The 20,469-nt window shown below is 48.3% G+C and overlaps 2 protein-coding genes across 3 annotated transcripts in view; one reads left to right on the top strand and one right to left on the bottom strand.

The window, feature by feature from the left end:
* SDHA (succinate dehydrogenase complex flavoprotein subunit A) overlaps positions 1–6,106 on the bottom strand; it is a 30,953-nt gene extending 24,847 nt beyond the window's left edge. The window contains exons 1-3 of one of the 2 annotated variants that reach the window (XM_054487752.2): positions 5,879–6,076; positions 3,976–4,074; positions 746–832 (exon numbers count right to left, since the gene is read on the bottom strand). In XM_054487752.2, coding sequence (XP_054343727.1) covers positions 746–832; positions 3,976–4,074; positions 5,879–5,998 — 306 coding nt within the window. In that variant the 5' untranslated portion in view covers positions 5,999–6,076. Of the gene's footprint in view, positions 1–745; positions 833–3,975; positions 4,075–5,878 lie in introns of both variants that reach the window. The other variant, XM_054487754.2, reaches the window with a different exon arrangement.
* On the top strand, positions 6,091–16,457 carry CCDC127 (coiled-coil domain containing 127). Its single transcript, XM_054487756.2, has 3 exons — positions 6,091–6,212; positions 7,428–7,558; positions 15,083–16,457. Exons 2-3 carry the CDS (start codon positions 7,438–7,440, stop codon positions 15,742–15,744), a joined length of 783 nt encoding a protein of 260 aa, XP_054343731.1. The 5' UTR covers positions 6,091–6,212; positions 7,428–7,437; the 3' UTR covers positions 15,745–16,457.
* Positions 16,458–20,469: the final 4,012 nt, after the last annotated feature.

The following is a 20,469-nucleotide window of genomic DNA, read 5'->3' as shown; positions in this document are numbered from 1 at the left end:
GCCAAACATGAAGACTCCTGTGACAGTGAAAGAGCTTGACAAAGATAAAACGAGCAACTGCTGGGCACACAGGGCCTCCATCCTGTCCTGGGGCTGAGCCCTGAACAGTGCGGGGAGAGGTGGGCACATTCGCACCTGGAGAAGGGACTGACAATCAGATTCTATGAATGGTAGAGGGTCTATTCCATGGGATCAGACTGAGGACCACAACTCTACTTCACGGCCGTGCCTATGCTTATGCCTGAGAAGGTGCCAAGGAGCATTCAGTCGCTATTGTGAGCTTATAAGAAAACAACTTCTCAGCAAGTTTCAGTTTTTCAACAGAGAATAGGCACACTAAATACAAAGCAACCCACACCTGAGGGGCCCCACCGTCCTATTTTCAGTAGGATTTTATCATCTATCACAGCAGATACTGTTCACTGGCCCCACCATCCTATTTTCAGTAGGAATTTTATCATCTATCACAGCAGATACTGTTCATTTTAATTTATTGCTTTACTTGATCTAAATTTAAATCTAGTTTATAGATACATAAGAGATACAAGTAAAAATGTAAACATTTATTTTTATATTCGTACTTGCAATTAAGTATTATTACACTGAAAATAATTTCAGCATGCATTAGATACCTATGAAAAATTTTTCTCTTATATCTATGACTCATATGAAAACAAACTGGTATAGATCCTTACCCCCTAAGCCAAAAAAATCATTTATAATGGAACAAAAAGCATGAACTTACGGAATCTGAAACTTTAGCGGATGCCCTCTTGTTCCCATCAACAGTGAAGTGAAAACCTCGGGCTCCTGTTTGCAACACTGTTGGCCACTGGAGACACAGAAGACATAGATCCAGAGGGTTAGTGTCCTGAAGGAACAAATGCTGTGGGGGATAGTAATTTCCCCTTGCAAACCGTTCACCTTCTTATGTACCCAGGTGCTCCTGTGCATCCAGAGAGCTCAGCTGGGACCCTCTACTTAACCCTGAAGGCAGCCCAAGGGGCAAGGAACAACTGAGCCCCCAGGTCCTCGTTTCCACCCTGACTTGGCACTCTAGAAAACCAGGATGAAGCTTGTTTCCGAAAAGGATACTCACTGACTCAGATAAGAAATGAAAAAGGCACACTTCCTCTGTAAAGTCTAAATTTATGCTACTTAGTGGAGAAGGGGAAAGACATGTATATTGTATTACCGTATGTGGTATTTTGCAAATAATGAAGCATTTTAACTGGCTCCATCACAGCCCTTTCCACATTACAGTTCCAATCGTCCATGAGGGCTTGCAGTCAGTTCAAAAGGCACTGGACACTGAATCAGGAGATCTGTATCCTGGAACAGTAAAAGCTGACAGCCCAGAGGGACGAGGTGTCATCCCTTCATCACACAGGAGGATGTCGGATGCACACTCTCCCCTGCCTGGCTGCTCCTGGCTTTTTTCTGGCCAACATCTACAACTTGACACATCTTGCTGCTTAAATTTTCCATCTTAGAACTTTTGCCCAAGAAAACTGGTTTTGGTGTTTAGTTTTCAGTGGCTCTGTGTGAGAGGTGACACTGTCCATATGCTAAGGTTGGCCAGCCATTTAGGGGATACGTTTTCCATTCTGCTGGCTACATTTTAGAAGACCACTGAATAGTCTCAGAAATATCATAAAGAATAGTTTTAGGGGCTGGGCACGGTGGCTCATGCCTGTAATCCCAGCATTTTGGGAAGCCAAGGTGGGTGGATCACCTGAAGTCAGGAGTTCAAGACCAGTCTGGCCAACATGGCAAAACCCCGTCTCTACTAACAATTAGCTGGGTGTCGTGGCGGGCACCTGTAATCCCAGCTACTTGGGAGGCTGAGGCAGGAGAATCGCTTGAACCCAGGAGGCAGAGGTTGCAGTGAGCCTAGACTGTGCCACTGCACACCGGCCTTGGCAACAGAGCGAGACAATGTCTCCAAAAAAAGAAAAGAAAAAAAAGCTTTAGGAAATAAATACAATCAGAAGAGGGGATGTGAGGGATGTCTTCAAGCATTTAGAAATACTTGCAATTCAGAAATTACTTCTTATGTGGGATAAAAAATTCTTCTTCATTTCTCCAATTTCTAGTCTGTTTTTATTGGCATAAGCTAATTCAGCTTTTTTCTTTTTTCAGAAAATGAATGAGAAAGAACAAATATTCTTCTACCTTAGCATAATTTTTTGCATGGTAAAATCATATTTTAAGAAAGAAGTCTTTGAAATAATTTTAATACAAATGTTCTCGAAAATGTTGTAAAGTGCCCTATTAACATAGGTAATAGCACCAATAAGAACAGTATATTATACCAAATGTAAGTAGAAACAGTGAGATCACTCAATGTTTATTCGTTCTTTCTAGGATGTTGATGTGGAATACCCACTGCCTACCCCCCACCACACACACACAGAGCTGGCTTAAAAGGGGCAGCTACTATAACACAATCTTGAACAAATTATCATGCCATCCCCCTGGGGAAAAGGACACTAACCCTCTGAATCTAAATCTAATCTGGGGCAGATTTTTGAATTTGAAAAGCCCAACTTTAAGCCAATTTCAGTCTTTAGATAAAACTCAAAACTAGTTTTGACACAAAACTAGTCTTTTGTGCCAATTATTAATTTTTTTAGGAGAAACTATCAAACATTTCCTCTAAGAAAACAATTGGGGAACATATAACTAAAAGGAATACTCAGACCTTGCTTAACAATACAGAATTTCAGAAGACTGAATTAGGAGGTGGAGGGGGAAAGTAAAAGTGCAGAGACTTTAATATCCGAAATCTAGCAAAGTAAGGGGTCCTCATCTAATAAAACGCACCTATAAATCATGAGCAAGAAACTAATCTGCATGTACAACCTACACAATTACAAAAGCAGCCAACGAAGAACCTAAAAATGCACGACTGTATCACGAAGAAGCGGAAGCAGGGTAGTTTAAGTGAACTAAATCCCCTCTCCAGGCAAGAAGTCTAAAACTGATAAAAATGCACCTGCATATCCGCTAAAGAAACAGAGGTATTACAAATACCAGGAGTCAGTAACAGAAACAGGAATTGCTTTCAGGGAAAATGAACTGGGTGAGGGAGGGTGTACTCATTGATTCTTTTACAACTGCGTGTAATTATTCTCACTAGAATTTTAGTGTTTATTATTTTAAAAACAGGGATACTTAAAATACAGTTCGGCCGGGTGTGGTGGCTCACGCCTGTAATCCCAGCCCTTTGGGAGACCGAGGCGGGCGGATCACGAGGTCAGGAGATGGAGACCATTCTGGCTAACACAGTGAAATCCCACCTCTACTAAAAATACAAAAAAATTAGCCGCGCATGATGGCGGGTGCCTGTAGTCCCAGCTACTCAGGAGGCTGAGGCAGGACAATGGCGTGAACCCGGGAGGCAGAGCTTGCAGTGAGCCGAGATCGCGCCACTGCACTCCAGCCTGGGTGACAGAGTGAGACTCCGTCTCAAAAAAAAAAAAAAAAAAAAAAAAAAATTCAGTTCACACATGGTTACTGTGCATAGGCTGTGAGCCCTGGTTCACAAGAGCATCACCAAAGGTTTCAAACATTACCCACAGAATCCTTGCTAACCCCACGGAAAGATGGAAGCTCAGAGAGGATTCAAGTCGGCAGGCTGGCACTAGATCCTGGACTTGCCCCTATCTAAAGACCCTTGGGAAAAATCTCTGAGACTCCCAACTAATATTAATATCCAGGTTTCATATCAAAACCAAGTCACAATTTTTCAAATAAATCAGGAAAAACATCATGAAGAATGCAGAATGGAATGCCATTGTTGTTACAATTATCCCAAGAAGCAAAGCAAAAGCTTACTACTATAATGGCCTAAATAATGTATTTCTAGAACACCATTAAACATATTCAGAACAATCCATTCAAAGAAAATAAATCAATTTGTCCTAGAACAATATATTGGATGTTCATGTTAAGGGATTTGAAAAACTTCACCTGAAGTAAGCAGTTAACTCGGTAACTATTGAAGTTTCTTGGTTTTCTTTTTTCTCTGATTAAACTGCTTTTGAACAGCTTGCAAGCTGTGTCAGTGCACTGGGCCATAAAAAGAAACCAAAAGCAAAATAAGTCTGATGAGTTTGTCACTTGAAAGCAGTTGTAAATACAGAATGATCAAAACACCACAGAACTGGCCAAAATGAGATTAAAAAATTCTCTCTGGACTTTACTGAAATTATCCTCAGCATCTGTTTTCCAAACACATTTCTCAGTTGGCTATCACGAATTTCCTTCTTTTTTCTGCTAATTTTTTGATTATGCTGTTCCTTTGTAAACTCCAATTCTTTAGGAAAAAAAGCCTATCTGAAATGCCGATAAATATGCTGCTTGCAGGCAGAATTTCTGTAGGAAAAGCTAACTTCATCAAGATAAAAAGACTTTTACAAAACCCAAGACTAAATTTTGGTTCAATTTTGCTATCTTGCCATGTTGTCTGAGGTGCCTCCGCCGCTGGCAGGGTCTTAGTCTGCAGAAGGAACACCGGGCACCATCTGGGTTGAGGACAAAGGCACTAGCTCTAGCTTTTCTCCAATCACAAGCTACCATTTCCCCTAAAAAGCCCCACTGACCATGGGCTTTCCTTCCTGCTTGTGGACGCCCTCCTAGCAGCTCTTAAAAGCCCAAGATGTGGCAGGGGTCTCTGCTCAGTCAGCACCAACCACAGCAACACACTAGAACGTTTACATGCTTTCTGATGTTGACAGGATGGCTGTATGACTAATCCTCACATTTAATTCAGAGATTTTTAATAATTATTTCAAAAAGGAGAAAATTGCACAATTACAGGCATAATTCAAATCAATATTGCTGAATGCCTTGGTTCCTATTGAAATTTTTACTCTGCAATTTAAAATTACTTTGTAATTAAGGAGGTGGGTGGGTAAGTTCATTTAAAAGAACCAAACAACTAAACCTATCCAATTTAGCTTGATTAAATAAAACCCTAGAAGGCCGATTCTGAAGATGCAATCGTAGAGGGCACATTCAGACAAACTCAGAGAGCAAGGGCTCAGGGAAGTATAACCCTGACCACCATCCTGGACTAAGCCGAGCCCGGCCCTCCAGGCACTCAGCGCACAGGCAAGCAGGTCCTGGAGTCCTCGCCCGGTCAGTGCGCTGAGCTCTCCGCCTGAGTTTTAAAAACCGGCACAGCTGCTTTTAAACACTGGCACATTTTTCGTGGCACAAGGACCACCAAACACGACCTTAACTTACAAGGTCTCGAAGTGGACATACACAGATTTGCGCTTTCTGGAAAGGGGAACTGCAAGCCCAAGCTCGGGCGCGCCACGCTTCCCACCGGACGCCCAACCGGCCGAGCCCGGCCACTCCTCGCACCCACCCAGGCGGTTTCACCCGCCCCGCGGGCCCCACCCACGGGCTGCGGGCTGCCCCTCAGGACAACCCGCACAGAGGGCGGCAGAGGCCCGGCCCAACCAGGGCGGCCACCGGCCACTATCCGCCCGGGTGACCTTGGGCAGACACGACTCCTCCCCGAGTCCACCTGCCAGGCACTGAGGCGAGGGGCTACCTCAGCCCGCGAGGTCGCCGGACCCCAGGCCCGGACCAAGGCGGCGGAGGGGACGCCCAGCAAGCCCGTGGGGTTGTGACCTTCACCGGGACGCGGACTACCTACTAAGGACCGAGCTCCCCGGGCCCCCGAGTCCGCCCCGCGGCTCCCCCTCGCACCGGCCCAGGGCTCTCTCAGCCCCTTCCCGATCCCGGGACAGGGGGCGCGGGGACCCGGGGCCCGCTCCACTCGGACCCGCTGGGAACCGTCCCGCTCCTACCGCCGCCTCGGCCCCCGCCTGCCCCGCCCTGGTCCGCGGCACAGACTCACCGCCTTGGCCAGCGCCAGGCGCCGAGCGCTCAGCAGCCGCGACAGGCCCCTGACCCCCGACATGTCTGTTGTCGCCGCCGCGCAGTCCCGCCAATCTCTGCGCAGACTGCGCCTGCGCATCACACCGGGGTCGAGCGGTGCGGGGGGGGTTGGGGGGGGATACGGCGCCTGCGCACCACGCCGGGGTCGAGCGGGGCTGCAGTGGGGGACATCGCGCCTGCGCACCATGCCACGCCCGGGGCGGGGGCTGAGTGGGGGCGCCGCGCCTGCGCAAAGCGGACCCGCGGACGGTGGCGTTAGGGTGAACACCGAGGTCCCGCGCTCCCCGACCGAGGTAGAGCGGGCCCTGTTCCAGGGAGGTGTTGGGCACCAACATTTTTAAAGCCCCGTGGGTGGTTCTCCGGGATCGCCCAGAGCGAAGGGCCTGAACGTCCAGACCGCGGGGAATGGGGTCGGAGGGGCGGCGCTCGTCCGCGGAGGTGGGCTAGAGCGGCCCGGGGCCTCCGGCCTCTTGTTTATTATACATCCCTTGATTATTTTGTAATCGTGTGTGTTTGTGGAGGTCACAGGTAAACAAACTTAAAGTGACTCTACTTTGTGAAAACGTGCAACCTCGTGTAGGTACTCAATTAGTAAATTCTTACTAACGTTAGCCCCCAGCCTAGCTATGGAGGGTGCATGCTGAGCCCGGAGCAGAGAGCTCTGTAATCTCCGCATTCATCACCACCACGAGGAGGCCTGAGAAGCTTGTAGCACTGTTTGCACCTTCCCCACATCACCCCTCCCTGCCTTCCTCACAGTCTTCCTTCTGATCAGAAGACCCTTTCTTTCTCTGTCTGTCAAAATGCTGCTCAGTCTTCAAACCCTAGCTCATATGAAAGTGTCCGGTGTCAGCCCACTTTTATCGAGTTGATTCTGTATCTTTGATACAACTGTATGAGGGCTCCCCAGAGAAACAACCAATAGAAGGGAGCGATGTGAGGAATTGGTTTAAAGGTTCAAATGCTAATCTCATCCAAAAACACCCTTACAGACACACCCAGAAATAATGCTTAACCATGTATCTGAGCACCTCATGGTACCGTCAAGTTGACATACAAAATTAACCATCGCAGCAGCCATACATTTAAACATATTTGTACCAGAGAACTTACCTGATTCTACCTGCACTTCAGATGCTTAAGACATGTCTGTTTTCTCCACTTTCCCCAACCAGATTGTGAGTCGCTTTCATCTAAGTTCTTGTTGTTTTTTTTTTCCTTTTTCTTTTTCTTTTTTTTTTTTTTGAGACGGAGTTTCGTTCTATCGCCAGGCTGGAGTGCAGTGGCGCGACCTCAGCTCACTGCAACCTCTGCCTCCTGGGTTCAAGCGATTCTTCTGCCTCAGCCTCCCGAGTAGCTGGGACTACAGGTGCGCGACACCACGACCGGCCCTGGTTTTGTTTTTTTCTTTGAATCCCGTAGGGCCTCAGTGCTGTGCAGCACATAGTTAAAACTGAAAAAAAATTTCTTGAATAAAAGTAGTTAACGTTTTTATTCTTTACTTCAAGGTATATCTTCATGAATAACCTAAATGATCCCCCAAATTGGAATATCCGGCCTAATTCCAGGGCGGATGGTGGTGATGGAAGCAGGTGGAATTATGCCCTGTTGGTTCCAATGCTGGGATTGGCTGCTTTTCGTAAGTCATGATTTTCCTAAAATTCGTGTTTTCCAGGCTGAGAGTGTGGAGCCCCGGTGAGGGAGGCAGCATGGTGTGGGAGCCTGAAGGCCGTGACTTTGCGACCTGCCAGGGACAGCCGAGTTTTATCCCCTGCAGTGAACCGTGGGCAAATCACTTAACCTCTGAGCCTCAGTCTTCCTGTTCACAGGAGATGGATAATCATACTTAACCTCAGCACATTGCAAGGATTAAGTCAGCCAAGGCATTTAGAAGCATTTTGTGTGGGGTGGGTTTTAATAACTTAGTTCCCTCTCAAGGCTTTGCTGCTCTCAAGTTGGGGGAGTTGGATCCTTGTTTCAGGTGCCCTCATAAGGACTGCTGGGGGAACAAAATGGGTGTAAAGGAAACCAGTGGGCTGGGCGTGGTGGCTCACACCTGTAATCCCAGCACTCTGCGAGGCCCAGGTGGGCAGATCGCATGACCAGCCTGAGCAACACAGCAAAACCCCATCTCTACAAAAAATAGCCAGTCGTGGCGGTGCACACCTGTAGTCCCAGCTACTCAGGAGGCTGAGGTAGGAAGATCAGTGGAGCCTGGGAGGTCGAGGCTGCAGTGAGTGGAGATGGCACCGCTTGCCCTCCAGCCTGAGCAACAGGGTTTAAAAAAAAAAAAAAAAAGAAAAAGAGAAAAAAGTGATGTTTAATGTTTAGGAAATCAGTCTTTGGGAGACTTCATCCATGAAATCTCTGCTTGGCCTGGCCAGAAATTCTCTCTAGTTTAGATCGACTTGGCACCACTTTGGGGAACTGTCAGTCACATGCAGACTTCACATCCCCACCACACAAGGAATTCACTAATGCAGAGGGGTGGGTTTTGTGTCTCTTCACATTCCATAGTTCTGGGCTGGCACTTAGGAGCATGAGAAACTGAATAATTGAATGGAAGAAAGGCAAAACTGCCCTCTAGTTGTAGCGATACATTTTATATAGTGGCTTTTTATCTGCTTCGATGCCTCAGGTCAGAAGTTTTGCTGTAGAAGAAGAGGAGGCTGGTAAGAGCAGGTGGTTTTTATGATTCAGTGATCTGCACAGTGCTTGCTTCTTGGTGAAAGACAGGGCAGGTCCACATCCAATCCTAAGGGGCTGCCATGTAAAAAGCTCATCCGCCTGCAGGCTTGGGAAAAAAACACTTAACACTTGGAGAGGCTACTGTTGCCTGTGGCTAGGGTGAGTGGATTGGAAGGCTTAAAATTACTCTTACTAATGTAATAATTAATTGGCTTTGAGGCTGGGAGAGGCCCTGAAGTGACTCATTTTCCATTTGTTTTTCAGACTCACCTCCAGCTTTTATAGCCTTTCATGATAACTTTCACTTTTGAAATTCTTACCTTCCCTTCTTGGACTTTTGAAATGATGCTTTCTGTCCCTGAAAAGGGTTGAAGAATATTTTATTTTTTCTTCCTGGTTTTTTGCTGAGGTAGTGTGGTCAGAGATAATTGTTAACTTGGCGTTCTTGTAAGGATTCTCCAAAGGTGTGTTACGAAGTGTTTGAGGTTCTATTGCACATAAGAGCATTAACCAGCCCCTAGTGTAGTCTAGAAGAAGAAACAGACATATGAATACTTGATAAGCGCTATTGATTGATTTATTGATGAGAGGCTAGTTTTGTCCTGATCACTTGCTTCATTTACTAGAATTTTTTTTTTTTTTTGAGATGGAGTCTTGCTCTGCCGCCAGGCTGGAGTGCAAGGGCGCGATCTCGGCTTGCTGCAACCTCCAGCTCCCTGGTTTGAGTGATTCTCCTGCCTCAGCCTCTTGAGTAGCTGGGATTACAGGCACCCACCACCACGCCCAGCTAATTTGTGTATTTTTAGTAGAGATGGGATTTCACCATATTGGCCAGGACAGTCTCGATCTCCTGACCTCGTGATCTGCCCGCCTTGGCCTCCCAAAGTGCTGGGATTACAGGTGTGAGCCACCGTGCCCAGCCCAGTTACTAGATTTTTACTTAACATAACATAGAAATGTATGTAATTGTGCTTGTCTGAAAGAGCAGTCCCTGGAGAAATTCTTACCCTGAGTAGCTCCCCAGGGAGAATATTCAGTATTTCAGCGCTCCAGCGGGCTTCTCTCTCTTCACACCTCCTCTGTCATTCTGCTTTCCCTTTTCTCTCGGTCTTCCTGATTCCCCTTTCCCCATCTCTCTCTCCGTGCTTTTCCTATCTCTCCGTGCTTTCTCCCCTCTAGCGTTCCTGTACTTCCTGTTTCCTCCCCTGACCTAGAAAACATAGTCTTAGAGCTGAAAGGGACTGGTTGAGTTCACTGAGCCCAACTCAGTTTCTTTTAATTAAACATTTTATTTTGGTGTCATGTAAATCACATGCAGTTGTCATCAGTAATGCAGAGAGCCCATGTCCCCTCTACCCAGCTTTCCCCAGTGGAAGCATCTGCAAAACGATACTGCAGTGTCACAGCCAAGACATCTGCCAGGATGCGGTCAAGATACCCCAATCCCCGGGGCCTCACGTGCTGCCCTGTGTACCGCCCCTCCCTCCACAGCCCCCGGCAGCTACTGATCTGTTCTTCATCTCCAGAACTTTGTCATTTCAACAATGTTATGTAAATGGAATCAAACAGTATATAACCTTTCGGGTTGACTTTTTTCATTCAGCATAACCCCCTGAGGTCCATGCAGATTGTTGCTGTATCAGTAGTTCATAGATAGTTTCATTGCTGAGTCGTGTTTTATGACATGGACGTACCACAGTGTGTTTAACCACTGAAAGACATCTGGGTCCTTTCTGGTTTTCAGCTGTTATGAATAAAGCTCTCATAAACATTCTTGTGTAGGTTTTTGTGTCGATGTAAGTTTTCATTTCTCTGGGATAAAGGGCCGGAAGTGAAATTACTGGGTTTTATGGAGGTTGCACGTTTAGTTTTTTAAGAAAGGGCTGAAATGTTTCCCAAGTGGCTGCACCGTTTTAGGTTCTCACCAGCAATGCAGAGTCGATTGGTTTCTCCGCCTGGTCAGTATTTGGTGTTTCACTGCTGTCCCGTCTGCCCATCCTGATGGGTGTGTGGTGCTGTCTCGTTGTGCTTCCAGTGTGCGACGTCGAGCTTCTCCGCGTGCTCACACTGCTGTCCCGTCTGCCCATCCTGATGGGTGTGTGGTGCTGTCTCGTTGTGCTTCCAGTGTGCGACGTCGAGCTTCTCCGCGTGCTCACACTGCTGTCCCGTCTGCCCATCCTGATGGGTGTGCGGTGCTGTCTCGTTGCGGCTCCAGTGTGTGATGTCGAGCTTCTCCGCGTGCTCACACTGCTGTCCCGTCTGCCCATCCTGATGGGTGTGCGGTGCTGTCTCGTTGTGCTTCCAGTGTGCGACGTCGAGCATCTCCGCGTGCTCACACTGCTGTCCCGTCTGCCCATCCTGATGGGTGTGTGATGCTGTCTCGTTGCGGCTCCAGTGTGTGATGTCGAGCATCTCCGCGTGCTCACACTGCTGTCCCGTCTGCCCATCCTGATGGGTGTGCGGTGCTGTCTCGTTGTGCTTCCAGTGTGCAACGTCGAGCATCTCCGCGTGCTCACACTGCTGTCCTGTCTGCCCCATCCTGATGGGTGTGCGGTGCTGTCTCGTTGTGCTTCCAGTGTGCGACGTCGAGCATCTCCGCGTGCTCACACTGCTGTCCCGTCTGCCCCATCCTGATGGGTGTGCAGTGCTGTCTCGTTGCGGCTCCAGTGTGCGACGTCGAGCATCTCCGCGTGCTCACACTGCTGTCCTGTCTGCCCATCCTGATGGGTGTGTGGTGCTGTCTCGTTGTGCTTCCAGTGTGCGACGTCGAGCTTCTCCGCGTGCTCACACTGCTGTCCCGTCTGCCCATCCTGATGGGTGTGCAGTGCTGTCTCGTTGTGCTTCCAGTGTGCGACGTCGAGCATCTCCGCGTGCTCACACTGCTGTCCTGTCTGCCCATCCTGATGGGTGTGCGGTGCTGTCTCGTTGTGGCTCCAGTGTGCGACGTCGAGCATCTCCGCGTGCTCACACTGCTGTCCTGTCTGCCCATCCTGATGGGTGTGCGGTGCTGTCTCGTTGTGGCTCCAGTGTGCGACGTCGAGCATCTCCGCGTGCTCACACTGCTGTCCTGTCTGCCCCATCCTGATGGGTGTGCGGTGCTGTCTCGTTGTGCTTCCAGTGTGCGACGTCGAGCATCTCCGCGTGCTCACACTGCTGTCCCGTCTGCCCCATCCTGATGGGTGTGCAGTGCTGTCTCGTTGCGGCTCCAGTGTGCAGTGTTGAGCATCTTTTCTCATCGTGGCCCGAGGGTGTGATGTCGAGCACCTCTTCACGTGCTCATTGCCATCCGCGTGTCCTCCTGATGAAATTAGTATTCTTGCCTTTAAGCCATTTCCTAATAGGACTGTTTGTTTTTTAATGTTGAGTTTTGAGAATTGTTAATATGTCTTATATTCTAGTCCTTAGTTGCATATGTGGCTTGCAAGTATCCTCTCCCAGTCTGTAGCCTGTCTTTTCATTCTCTTCATAGGGGCATTTGCAGTGTGAAAGTTGTAATTTTGATGAAGGGCAGCTTATCATTGTTTCTTTTTAGGAACCATGCTTTTTGTGGAAAGTCTAAGAATTCTGCCTAGCCCTAGATCCTGAAGGTTTTTTCTCCCTAAAGTTTTAGTTTTACATTTTACATTTAAGCCGTTACCCATTTGAGTTAATTTTGTTAATAAGGAATAAGACTTTAGTTGTATTTCTTCTTTCCAGCCTGTTTGCCTTTGATTTCTTGTCTTGCCTTCCGGCACTAGCTGGAGCTTCTGGGACTCTGTTGGACAGTCCCTGACCTGAGAGAGAACACAGTCAGCCTCTCCCTGTGTTTGCCGCTGGGTGGGAGTGGGAGCCTCAGCTCCATCCAGCCTTTGCTCATGTGGGTGGAGGTGGGGGTGCAGTTTTTTCTGTGTTATTTGGCTGATGTAGAGTGATTACTGTCGGCACATTTTCTCTCTTGCCAGGCCTCTATCGTGGTCCTTTGGGCAGAGACAGCAAGCTTTGTTGGAGTTTCTTTTTTTGTCTGCATCCGTTGAGATTTCCAATTGACTGTGTCTTCAGCTCCAAGTCTGGGATCTATGAGGCAAAATGAAAATCTAGAGGACTTGCCCCCGTGTTGTTCCTGGGGTCCCAAGGACGCAAGCTAGTCTGCCTTCTCTCCACCTTTCAGAGTCATCTTGTTTTACAGATGATGTCCAGGATTTTTAGTTTACTTAGAAGAAGAATAGGGAGGACGTCTACTCCGTCTTCCCAGAAGCAGGAGTCTCACCGGAAACAGGCTTTGAAAAGTTGCATGTGCCCACAGTCTGTCAGGTCAGACTCGGAATTCAGGTTTTCCTGACACCCAGCCTGTCCTGCCACACTTTCCTCTGCAAAGCTGCCTGTAGCCTCCCCTGCCTGGCTCCCCGTCCAGCCAAAAACTTCCCAGTAACCACAGCCTGTATGGTAGGGGTCTGACGTTTAATCGTGTGCGTCATTGTCTGTGTTAGTTTTCCAGTGGTTTGATGTGTCGATGATGTGACTCGACTGAGATCGCCCCCAGATTGTATCAGGGAGCAGCTCCCTGTCTCCTCTTGATTCGGCCCCACCCCTCCCAGACCCATCCCTCCCAGCCCCACCTCCAGCCCTCCACACCTTCAGCCCTCCACACCTCCTGGATGCTCTTAAGTCACATTAATTCCTTTGACTCCTTGTGGCTGCAGAGCATATCCCGTGCTCCTTGTCCGGGTCTCCTGGAGGCCCCTCGCATTTGGCACCTGTGACTTTCCAGAGGCAGCTCTAGCTTGTCATTGACATAAGCCCTGTCCCCAGGTACATCTGGCTCCTGGAAGTTCTCGCTCTCCGATGCTCTCGCCTGCCTTGCTCGTTTAATTTTGGGTGACTTTTCCTTGCAGCTTCTGCTCAGCCTTCAGCCTTCTAGACTTTGTTCATTCACCTTTTTAGGAAGCCGTTCTTGACTTCACCAAAACCAGATGAGCCTTCCCTTCTCTCTCCTCACATACCTTTGCAAACCCCTCAGTGCTTATCAAGTGACGTTGTAACAGCTTCTTTCCTGGTCAGGCCCCTGCCAGTGAGCTCTCGTCAAAGGGAGGAGATAAAGGTGACGTGAGTTTGAGTTGTCATCTGAAGTAGGACTAGCAGCTATTTTTGGTTGAGGAAAGATGAGTTTGGTTTTGTGCTTATGCAGTGAAGTGTCAACAGCATATCCAAGGGAGACTGGCTTTCAGGCTAATGGAAATCTTGCTGTTATGGAATTGCTCCCACAAAGGTCATTCATGACCCGGGAGAAAAACAAAGGTGACCATTAATGACCTGGAAGAAAAAGGTGACCATTAGTGACCCGGAAGAAAAGAATTGAATGTCAGGGACACCACCTGGGTTGGGGGAGGCAGCGGAAGGAGGAAGAGAACCATTAAAGTTGATAGAAACTCCAGTGGTTCTAGAAGGGGCTGCAGACGAGGGAGTCCCACAGTTCGTGGGGGAGGGGTTACAGGATAGAAGCACACAAGGGAACCCAGACTGCTGCTCTCAGTGGCTTTTGGGGCCTTGGGCTTTGAAAATTTGCCAAACAATCCTGTTTTCCAGAAGACTCAACTCTGTGCTGCTTTTAGAATGTACAAGCAGAACACATCGCTGTTTGGAAAAACAAATTCGTAGCATGTAGTTGCTCCAACATGTATGAAATTATTGAGCAATAGCATCAGTTCGGAATGTGGATGGAACTGTTATCACACGGTCTTTTTTTTTATTGTTGAAACACACCCAACTCTTAACTTGTGGGATGGACAAAGAGTTGGTGACTCCATCCGGAGCCAGGTGCCTGCTGGCCAGCAGGCTCTGTGGGTCATCAGGTCTTAGAGGCACTGGATTTCTCTGCAGCGCAGGCCAGCCCTGCTGCTCCTTGGTGTCGGGGGCAGAGCCAGACAGTGCCCTCTCCAGCCTCCCAGCAATCCCCGTCCCGTTTTTGTAAGATTCCAGCAGTCTCCAGTTTGAGGAAAGAGGCCCACTGTGTCTTGAGGCTGAACTTCTTAACCCACTTTGTTTTTATGTGTCCTTATCAGAACATAAGCAGTGTCTCAAACTCAGGCCGTTTACTAGTCGCCACCAGGCAAAGCTAAATACAACTTTTATAAGAACCTGGCCAACGGTAGTTGAAGCCGACCCAAATATTTTAAACTTTGCCAATTGTACTGGAGCCAGAGCAGGCAAATGGTGGTGGGTTTGAGAGGAGAAAAAAAGCAGTGGTAGATCTTCTTAGCAACAATTAGAAGACGGAAAGGGTTAGGGTTAGGGTCTTTTGGTCACCCAGCCCTTACCTGGTTTTAAGATAAGAACTTGGCCTTTTACACATTTTCACATAGAAGTGATCTTCTTGGTACGGCTGAGGTCTTAAGCTTTTACTGAAACACTATCCTTAGCTGCCTCATGATTTAAGTGAGGATTATAGAACTTCAGCCCTAACTTTTTCATTACGTGTATTTTTCTCCATTCATGTCAGGTTGGATTTGGTCTAGGGAGTCCCAGAAAGAAGTAGAAAAAGAGAGAGAAGCCTACCGTCAGAGAACTGCTGCTTTTCAACAGGATCTGGAAGCCAAGTACCACGCCATGATCTCAGAAAATCGGCGTGCTGTCGCTCAGTTGTCCTTGGAACTCGAAAAGGAACGAAACAGAACCGCTAGTTACCGAGAAGCCCTTATTTCTCAGGGACGCAAGTTGGTAGAAGAAAAGAAGCTTCTGGAACAGGAACGGGCCCAGGTGATGCAAGAGAAAAGACAGGTGCAGCCTTTGAGAAGTGCGTATTTGAGCTGCGTGCAAAAGGAAGAAAACTGGCAAAGAAGAGCCAGGCTTTTGCTGAAAGAATTTGAAGCTGTTCTCACAGAAAGACAGAGTATCTACTGCAGTCTGTTTCTTCCTCGCAGCAAGCGGCTGGAGATAGAGAAGAGCTTATTGGTGCGAGCGTCCGTCGACCCCGTCGCTGCTGACCTAGAGATGGCAGCCGGTCTCACCGACATATTTCAGCATGATACATACTGTGGTGATGTCTGGAACACCAACAAACGCCAGAATGGCAGACTCATGTGGCTCTATCTCAAATACTGGGAACTAGTTGTCGAACTGAAGAAGTTTAAGAGAGTAGAGGAAGCCATACTAGAAAAGTAAGACAAGAGTGAAATCAAACTGCTTTTAGTGACTCGAGGCCAGGCAGTCATGCGCCTTCTGGGTGTCCGGCGTCTTCCGTTCCCGTGCTGCCCGTGTCATGGCCACACCATCACCCTTCAGCAGCAACCTCCACTCCTGCCACCCTCTGAGCAGAAGTGCACCGAAGCCTCAGAGATAGAGGGTCTCCTCCTGATGCTCTGCCACTGTTGGGGATATGGTTTCTTGAAGCATTTTTAGGCTGCCAGTATTGTATTAAGCAGAACAGTGTAACCTCGTATTTTAGCTCCAGGGTAAAAATGGTTTTTTAAAAAGTCAAATACAATACTCGTCCTTACCACAAGTAATTTTCTGTCTGTTTCATCACTCCCTAAATACTTTCTCCTCAAATTATTTTTCTCTGTTACCAGATTACGTTAAGAATTTGTCAGATAATGTATAGAACTGCATAACAGATAATAGAAAGTAGTAATATTATATTATCAAGGGTTTATATTTTAAAGATCTCTCTCACTCCATAAAGGGGAAATACCAAGTGTTTCTTGTATCCAGTTGTTACCTAATGTGTGTTTGTTGTATCCAGTTGTTACCTAATGTGTGTTTGTTGTATCCAGTTGTTACCTAATGTGTGTTTGGAATTTGGCTTGTGTCTGTTTCAGCAAGCAGATATTTATTAGCAATAATATATACTCAAAATACTTGCTATTTATAAGTAATAATGCTACTTTTTATTTGTGTAATTCTTCACTCTTTACAAAATATTTTTATATGTATTATTTCATTGTTTACTGCAGCCAACAAGGTAGACAGGCACTTAACACCCCGTGTCACACATAGCTACTGGGAATTGAGCCTGTATACCTATTCACTCATGGAATCCTCAGTCGAATCCTGTGAAGTGAGTATTACTATTATTCTTTGCGGAGGTGCCCCAAGGCCAGCCCCCAGTTGCGTGACCTGCTGAGAGATCTCACAGGACTCAGCACAGGGTTGTACTCAGCACAAAGCAGAATCAGCAAAGGGAGAGGGGGTGTGGGTGGCGCTCAGAGGAGCCACGTGTGGACGCCCCAGGATCCACTCCCTGGAGTCATACAGAACACACCTAACTAAGAATAAGCTCACTGGAAACTCAGCACCCGGGGCTTCTGCTAAGGGCTGGTAATGTGGTACCCTCTGCCTGGCCTGTGTGGGAATTCCCGACTTGTCCAGAAGGAGGGTGGGTTTGGCGTGGTCTGTACCGTGTGCACAAGCACTGTGGTCACAGAGCCACTCATAGGAGTTAATGGTGCTGGGAAGTCTCCCAGAATCCGAGTTCCCAGATGTCAGTCAAGGGCCAGCCTTGCACACAGGCCCTGGTAGGACACAGTCTTGGGCCTGCTGTGTGAATTTGTCCCCACACACCTCACTTTACAGAGATGTGGAAGAGCTAACCTGCCTGAGGTCACGCAGGTAATAGTGTTGGAGCCAGTCTGAGCCCAGATACCTTTTCTCCAGAACCGTGAGTAACCTGTGTGCAGTGATTTGATAGTGGGTGGCGAGGCAGGAGCGGGAGCAGGTTGTCCATCTGCTTTCAAGGGCCGTCTGTGTGCAGTGATTTGATAGTGGGTGGCCAGGCAGGAGCGGGAGCAGGTTGTCCATCTGCTTTCAAGGGCCGTCTGTGTGCAGTGATTTGATAGTGGGTGGCGAGGCAGGAGCGGGAGCAGGTTGTCCATCTGCTTTCAAGGGCCGTCTGTGTGCAGTGATTTGATAGTGGGTGGCCAGGCAGGAGCGGGAGCAGGTTGTCCATCTGCTTTCAAGGGCCGTCTGTGTGCAGTGATTTGATAGTGGGTGGCCAGGCAGGAGCGGGAGCAGGTTGTCCATCTGCTTTCAAGGGCCGTCTGTGTGCAGTGATTTGATAGTGGGTGGCCAGGCAGGAGCGGGAGCAGGTTGTCCATCTGCTTTCATGGGCCGTCTGTGTGCAGTGATTTGATAGTGGGTGGCCAGGCAGGAGCGGGAGCAGGTTGTCCATCTGCTTTCAAGGGCCGTCTGTGTGCAGTGATTTGATAGTGGGTGGCCAGGCAGGAGCGGGAGCAGGTTGTCCATCTGCTTTCAAGGGCCGTGTTCTCCCCTCCTGCTTGTCTGTACAGGAATACGAGAAACTGTTAAAAATCCTAAAGCTTATAGAGCCCACGTGGCAATATGAGAGCCACTATTCATGGAGTGCATGTTACACCCTGAGCTGTACACGCTTTACCCTCATGCGTTGTTTGAAATCCTTGGAACCCCTTGAGCGCGGCAGAGGCGGGCTCAGAGCCAACATGTGATGCCTGCAACAGACACGGGCCTCCTGCCATGCTCTGCTCTCGGCGCTCACCCCTGCTAAGGGTGCTCAGATGCTTCTCTTCTTCAATGGCTGCTAGCATGCCTTTCTGCTCTACCACCATTGCTTTATCTGAGAAAAAGTCATTTTTATTTTCATTTTTTATTTTTTGAGAGGGAATCTCTGTCACCCAGGCAGGAGTGCAATGGCGCGATCTCAGCTCACTACAGCCTCCGCCTCCTGGGTTCAAGCGATTCTCCTGCCTCAGCCTCCTGAGTAGCTGGGATTACAGGCGTGCGCTACCACACCCAGCTAATTTTTGTTTTGTTAGTAGAGACGGGGTTTCACTATGTTGGCCAGGCTGGTCTCGAACTCCTGACCTCAGGTGATCCACCGCCCCCGCCTCGGCCTCCCACAGCGCTGGGATTACAGGCGTGGGCCACTGCACCCGGCCCCTAAAAAGTCATTTTTTCAGTAAATCTGGACGAAACTCTTCCTCTCGTTGTTTATACTTCCTGATGCGTCAGACCCCTGCCTAAAGAGCGGTGCAGGCTCCATTCCTGCGGCAATCCAGTCTGCTGGGTGTCCCTGTGTGAATCACTCCGTGTTTGTCTTTAAATGAAGAAAATACAGTCACCTGCTTTGTAGGTGAATGATTTTTGAGGCAAATTGTTAATCTTCATCCTGTTTCTAATGTCCAGTGTGCTGTCAGCCTGGCTTCCTTCTATAGTGAGATAGATATGTTCAGAGCCTTCAAGCTGGTGTGGACACTGACCCACTGACCCGGTCCTGCAGAGTTAGGAAGACGAGCATTTTTTTTTTTCTGAGACAGAGTCTCGTTCTGTCACCAGGCTGGAGTGCAGTGGCACAATCTCGCCTCACTGCAAGCTCCACCTCCCAGGTTCGAGTAATTCGCCTGCCTCAGCCTCCCGAGTAGCTGGGACTACAGGCGCCTGCCACCATGCCGGGCTAATTTTTGTATGTTTAGTAGAGACAGGGTTTCACCATGTTGGCCAGGATGGCCTCAAACTTCTGATCTCAGGTGATCCACCTGCCTCAGCCTCCCAAAGTGCTGGGATTACGGGCGTGAGCCTCCACACCTGGCCAGAAGATGCTCTTTCCATAGGGTTGATATTAGTTCGTGTTTGTGTGGCCTGGCTGCCTTCCATCAGCAAGTTTGAGTGTTGATGTGACACCACCCTCTTTTGAAATGGATTGTGGTCGATTTGGGATAGTTACACAGTGCTGTGCCATTTGGTAACTCCACACATGTACCGAAAGGTGAGCTCACAGCGGAACGCTCCTCAACTGAAGTGGTTTAAAGTTGCAAAAAAGGGTAATTGTGCTGCTTGGTGTGTGTGCTGAATTTGTAGCGACAGAGTCAAGCATTATTTGTCCTGCTGTTTTCTTGGAGGTCACAGTCACTGTAAAACCGTGAGCCAGCAAGGCAGAGAGGACCCTTTGGGGTAAGGAGTGGAGCTCTGGGAGATCCTAGGTTTTGCAAGCAGTTCCAGTTTCCTTGGGGAGAGGAGGGCTTGCTGCAGGGCGGAGGAGGGGCAGCCACTGTAGTCCTTGTCTGTAGTGAACATTGTATATGAGGTTGCAGTGGCTTAAAAAGGAAGGACTTTTGTGGGGAGGCGTTGAGATTGTACTTTCTAATTTCGCTTGCTTCACACTTGACTTTGGAATGAAGTTCGAAGGCATCACAATTGACCTGGACATTCCAAAAACAAAACTGAAGAGGCAGCGTTTCTCTTCCGTAGTCCGGTCAGCTCATTTGGTAGATGCGCTTTTTCCTCCTTTGTTAACATTCATCCATAAGGATATATAATTCGCATATATATTTCATATGTGTGCATATGTGTGTGTATGTGTGAACTGGCAGGTGTTAATTTCATAAGGACAAAATTGTTCTGCAAACCTTGCACCAATTATGGGGCGTTTCAACGGAAAAACTTCACCAAATGATCTGTGTGTTCGTTCAAAGAGAAGTTATGTCTAATTAAAATGTGTAACAGACTATTTCTATGTTGGATTGTTTAAAAAGTGATTGCTTCATAGTGTACTAAGATCATCTCTTTAAGGAGAAGGGAGAAACGGCTTTCTAGTTACTTTCACATATTAGGTTCGCTACATAAAAGCAGGTCTGAAGACTGCTCCTTTGACATTGCAGAGACCAAACTGCAGTGTGTGCAGCCATGAGTGGCAGCTGCTTCCTCCTCGAGGTGTCTTGTTCCAGCATGAGAACAGCCCGTGCGATGTTGGGAGGAGCCAGGGTGTTTGGGGAGGCAGCTGCCCTAGACACTGGCTGGCTGTGATGGGGGCAGCCTGCTGTGTAGACACTGGCTGGCTGTGATGGGGGCAGCCTGCTGTGTAGAAAGTGCTGGGCTTGCTCCGTCTGCCTTGACCTGTGTGAGTAACTGCGCTGG

The sequence above is a fragment of the Pongo pygmaeus genome, chromosome 4, assembly GCF_028885625.2.
Source record: "Pongo pygmaeus isolate AG05252 chromosome 4, NHGRI_mPonPyg2-v2.0_pri, whole genome shotgun sequence".
Lineage (NCBI taxonomy): Eukaryota > Metazoa > Chordata > Mammalia > Primates > Hominidae > Pongo > Pongo pygmaeus.
This window is presented reverse-complemented; position numbering and strand designations above follow the sequence as displayed.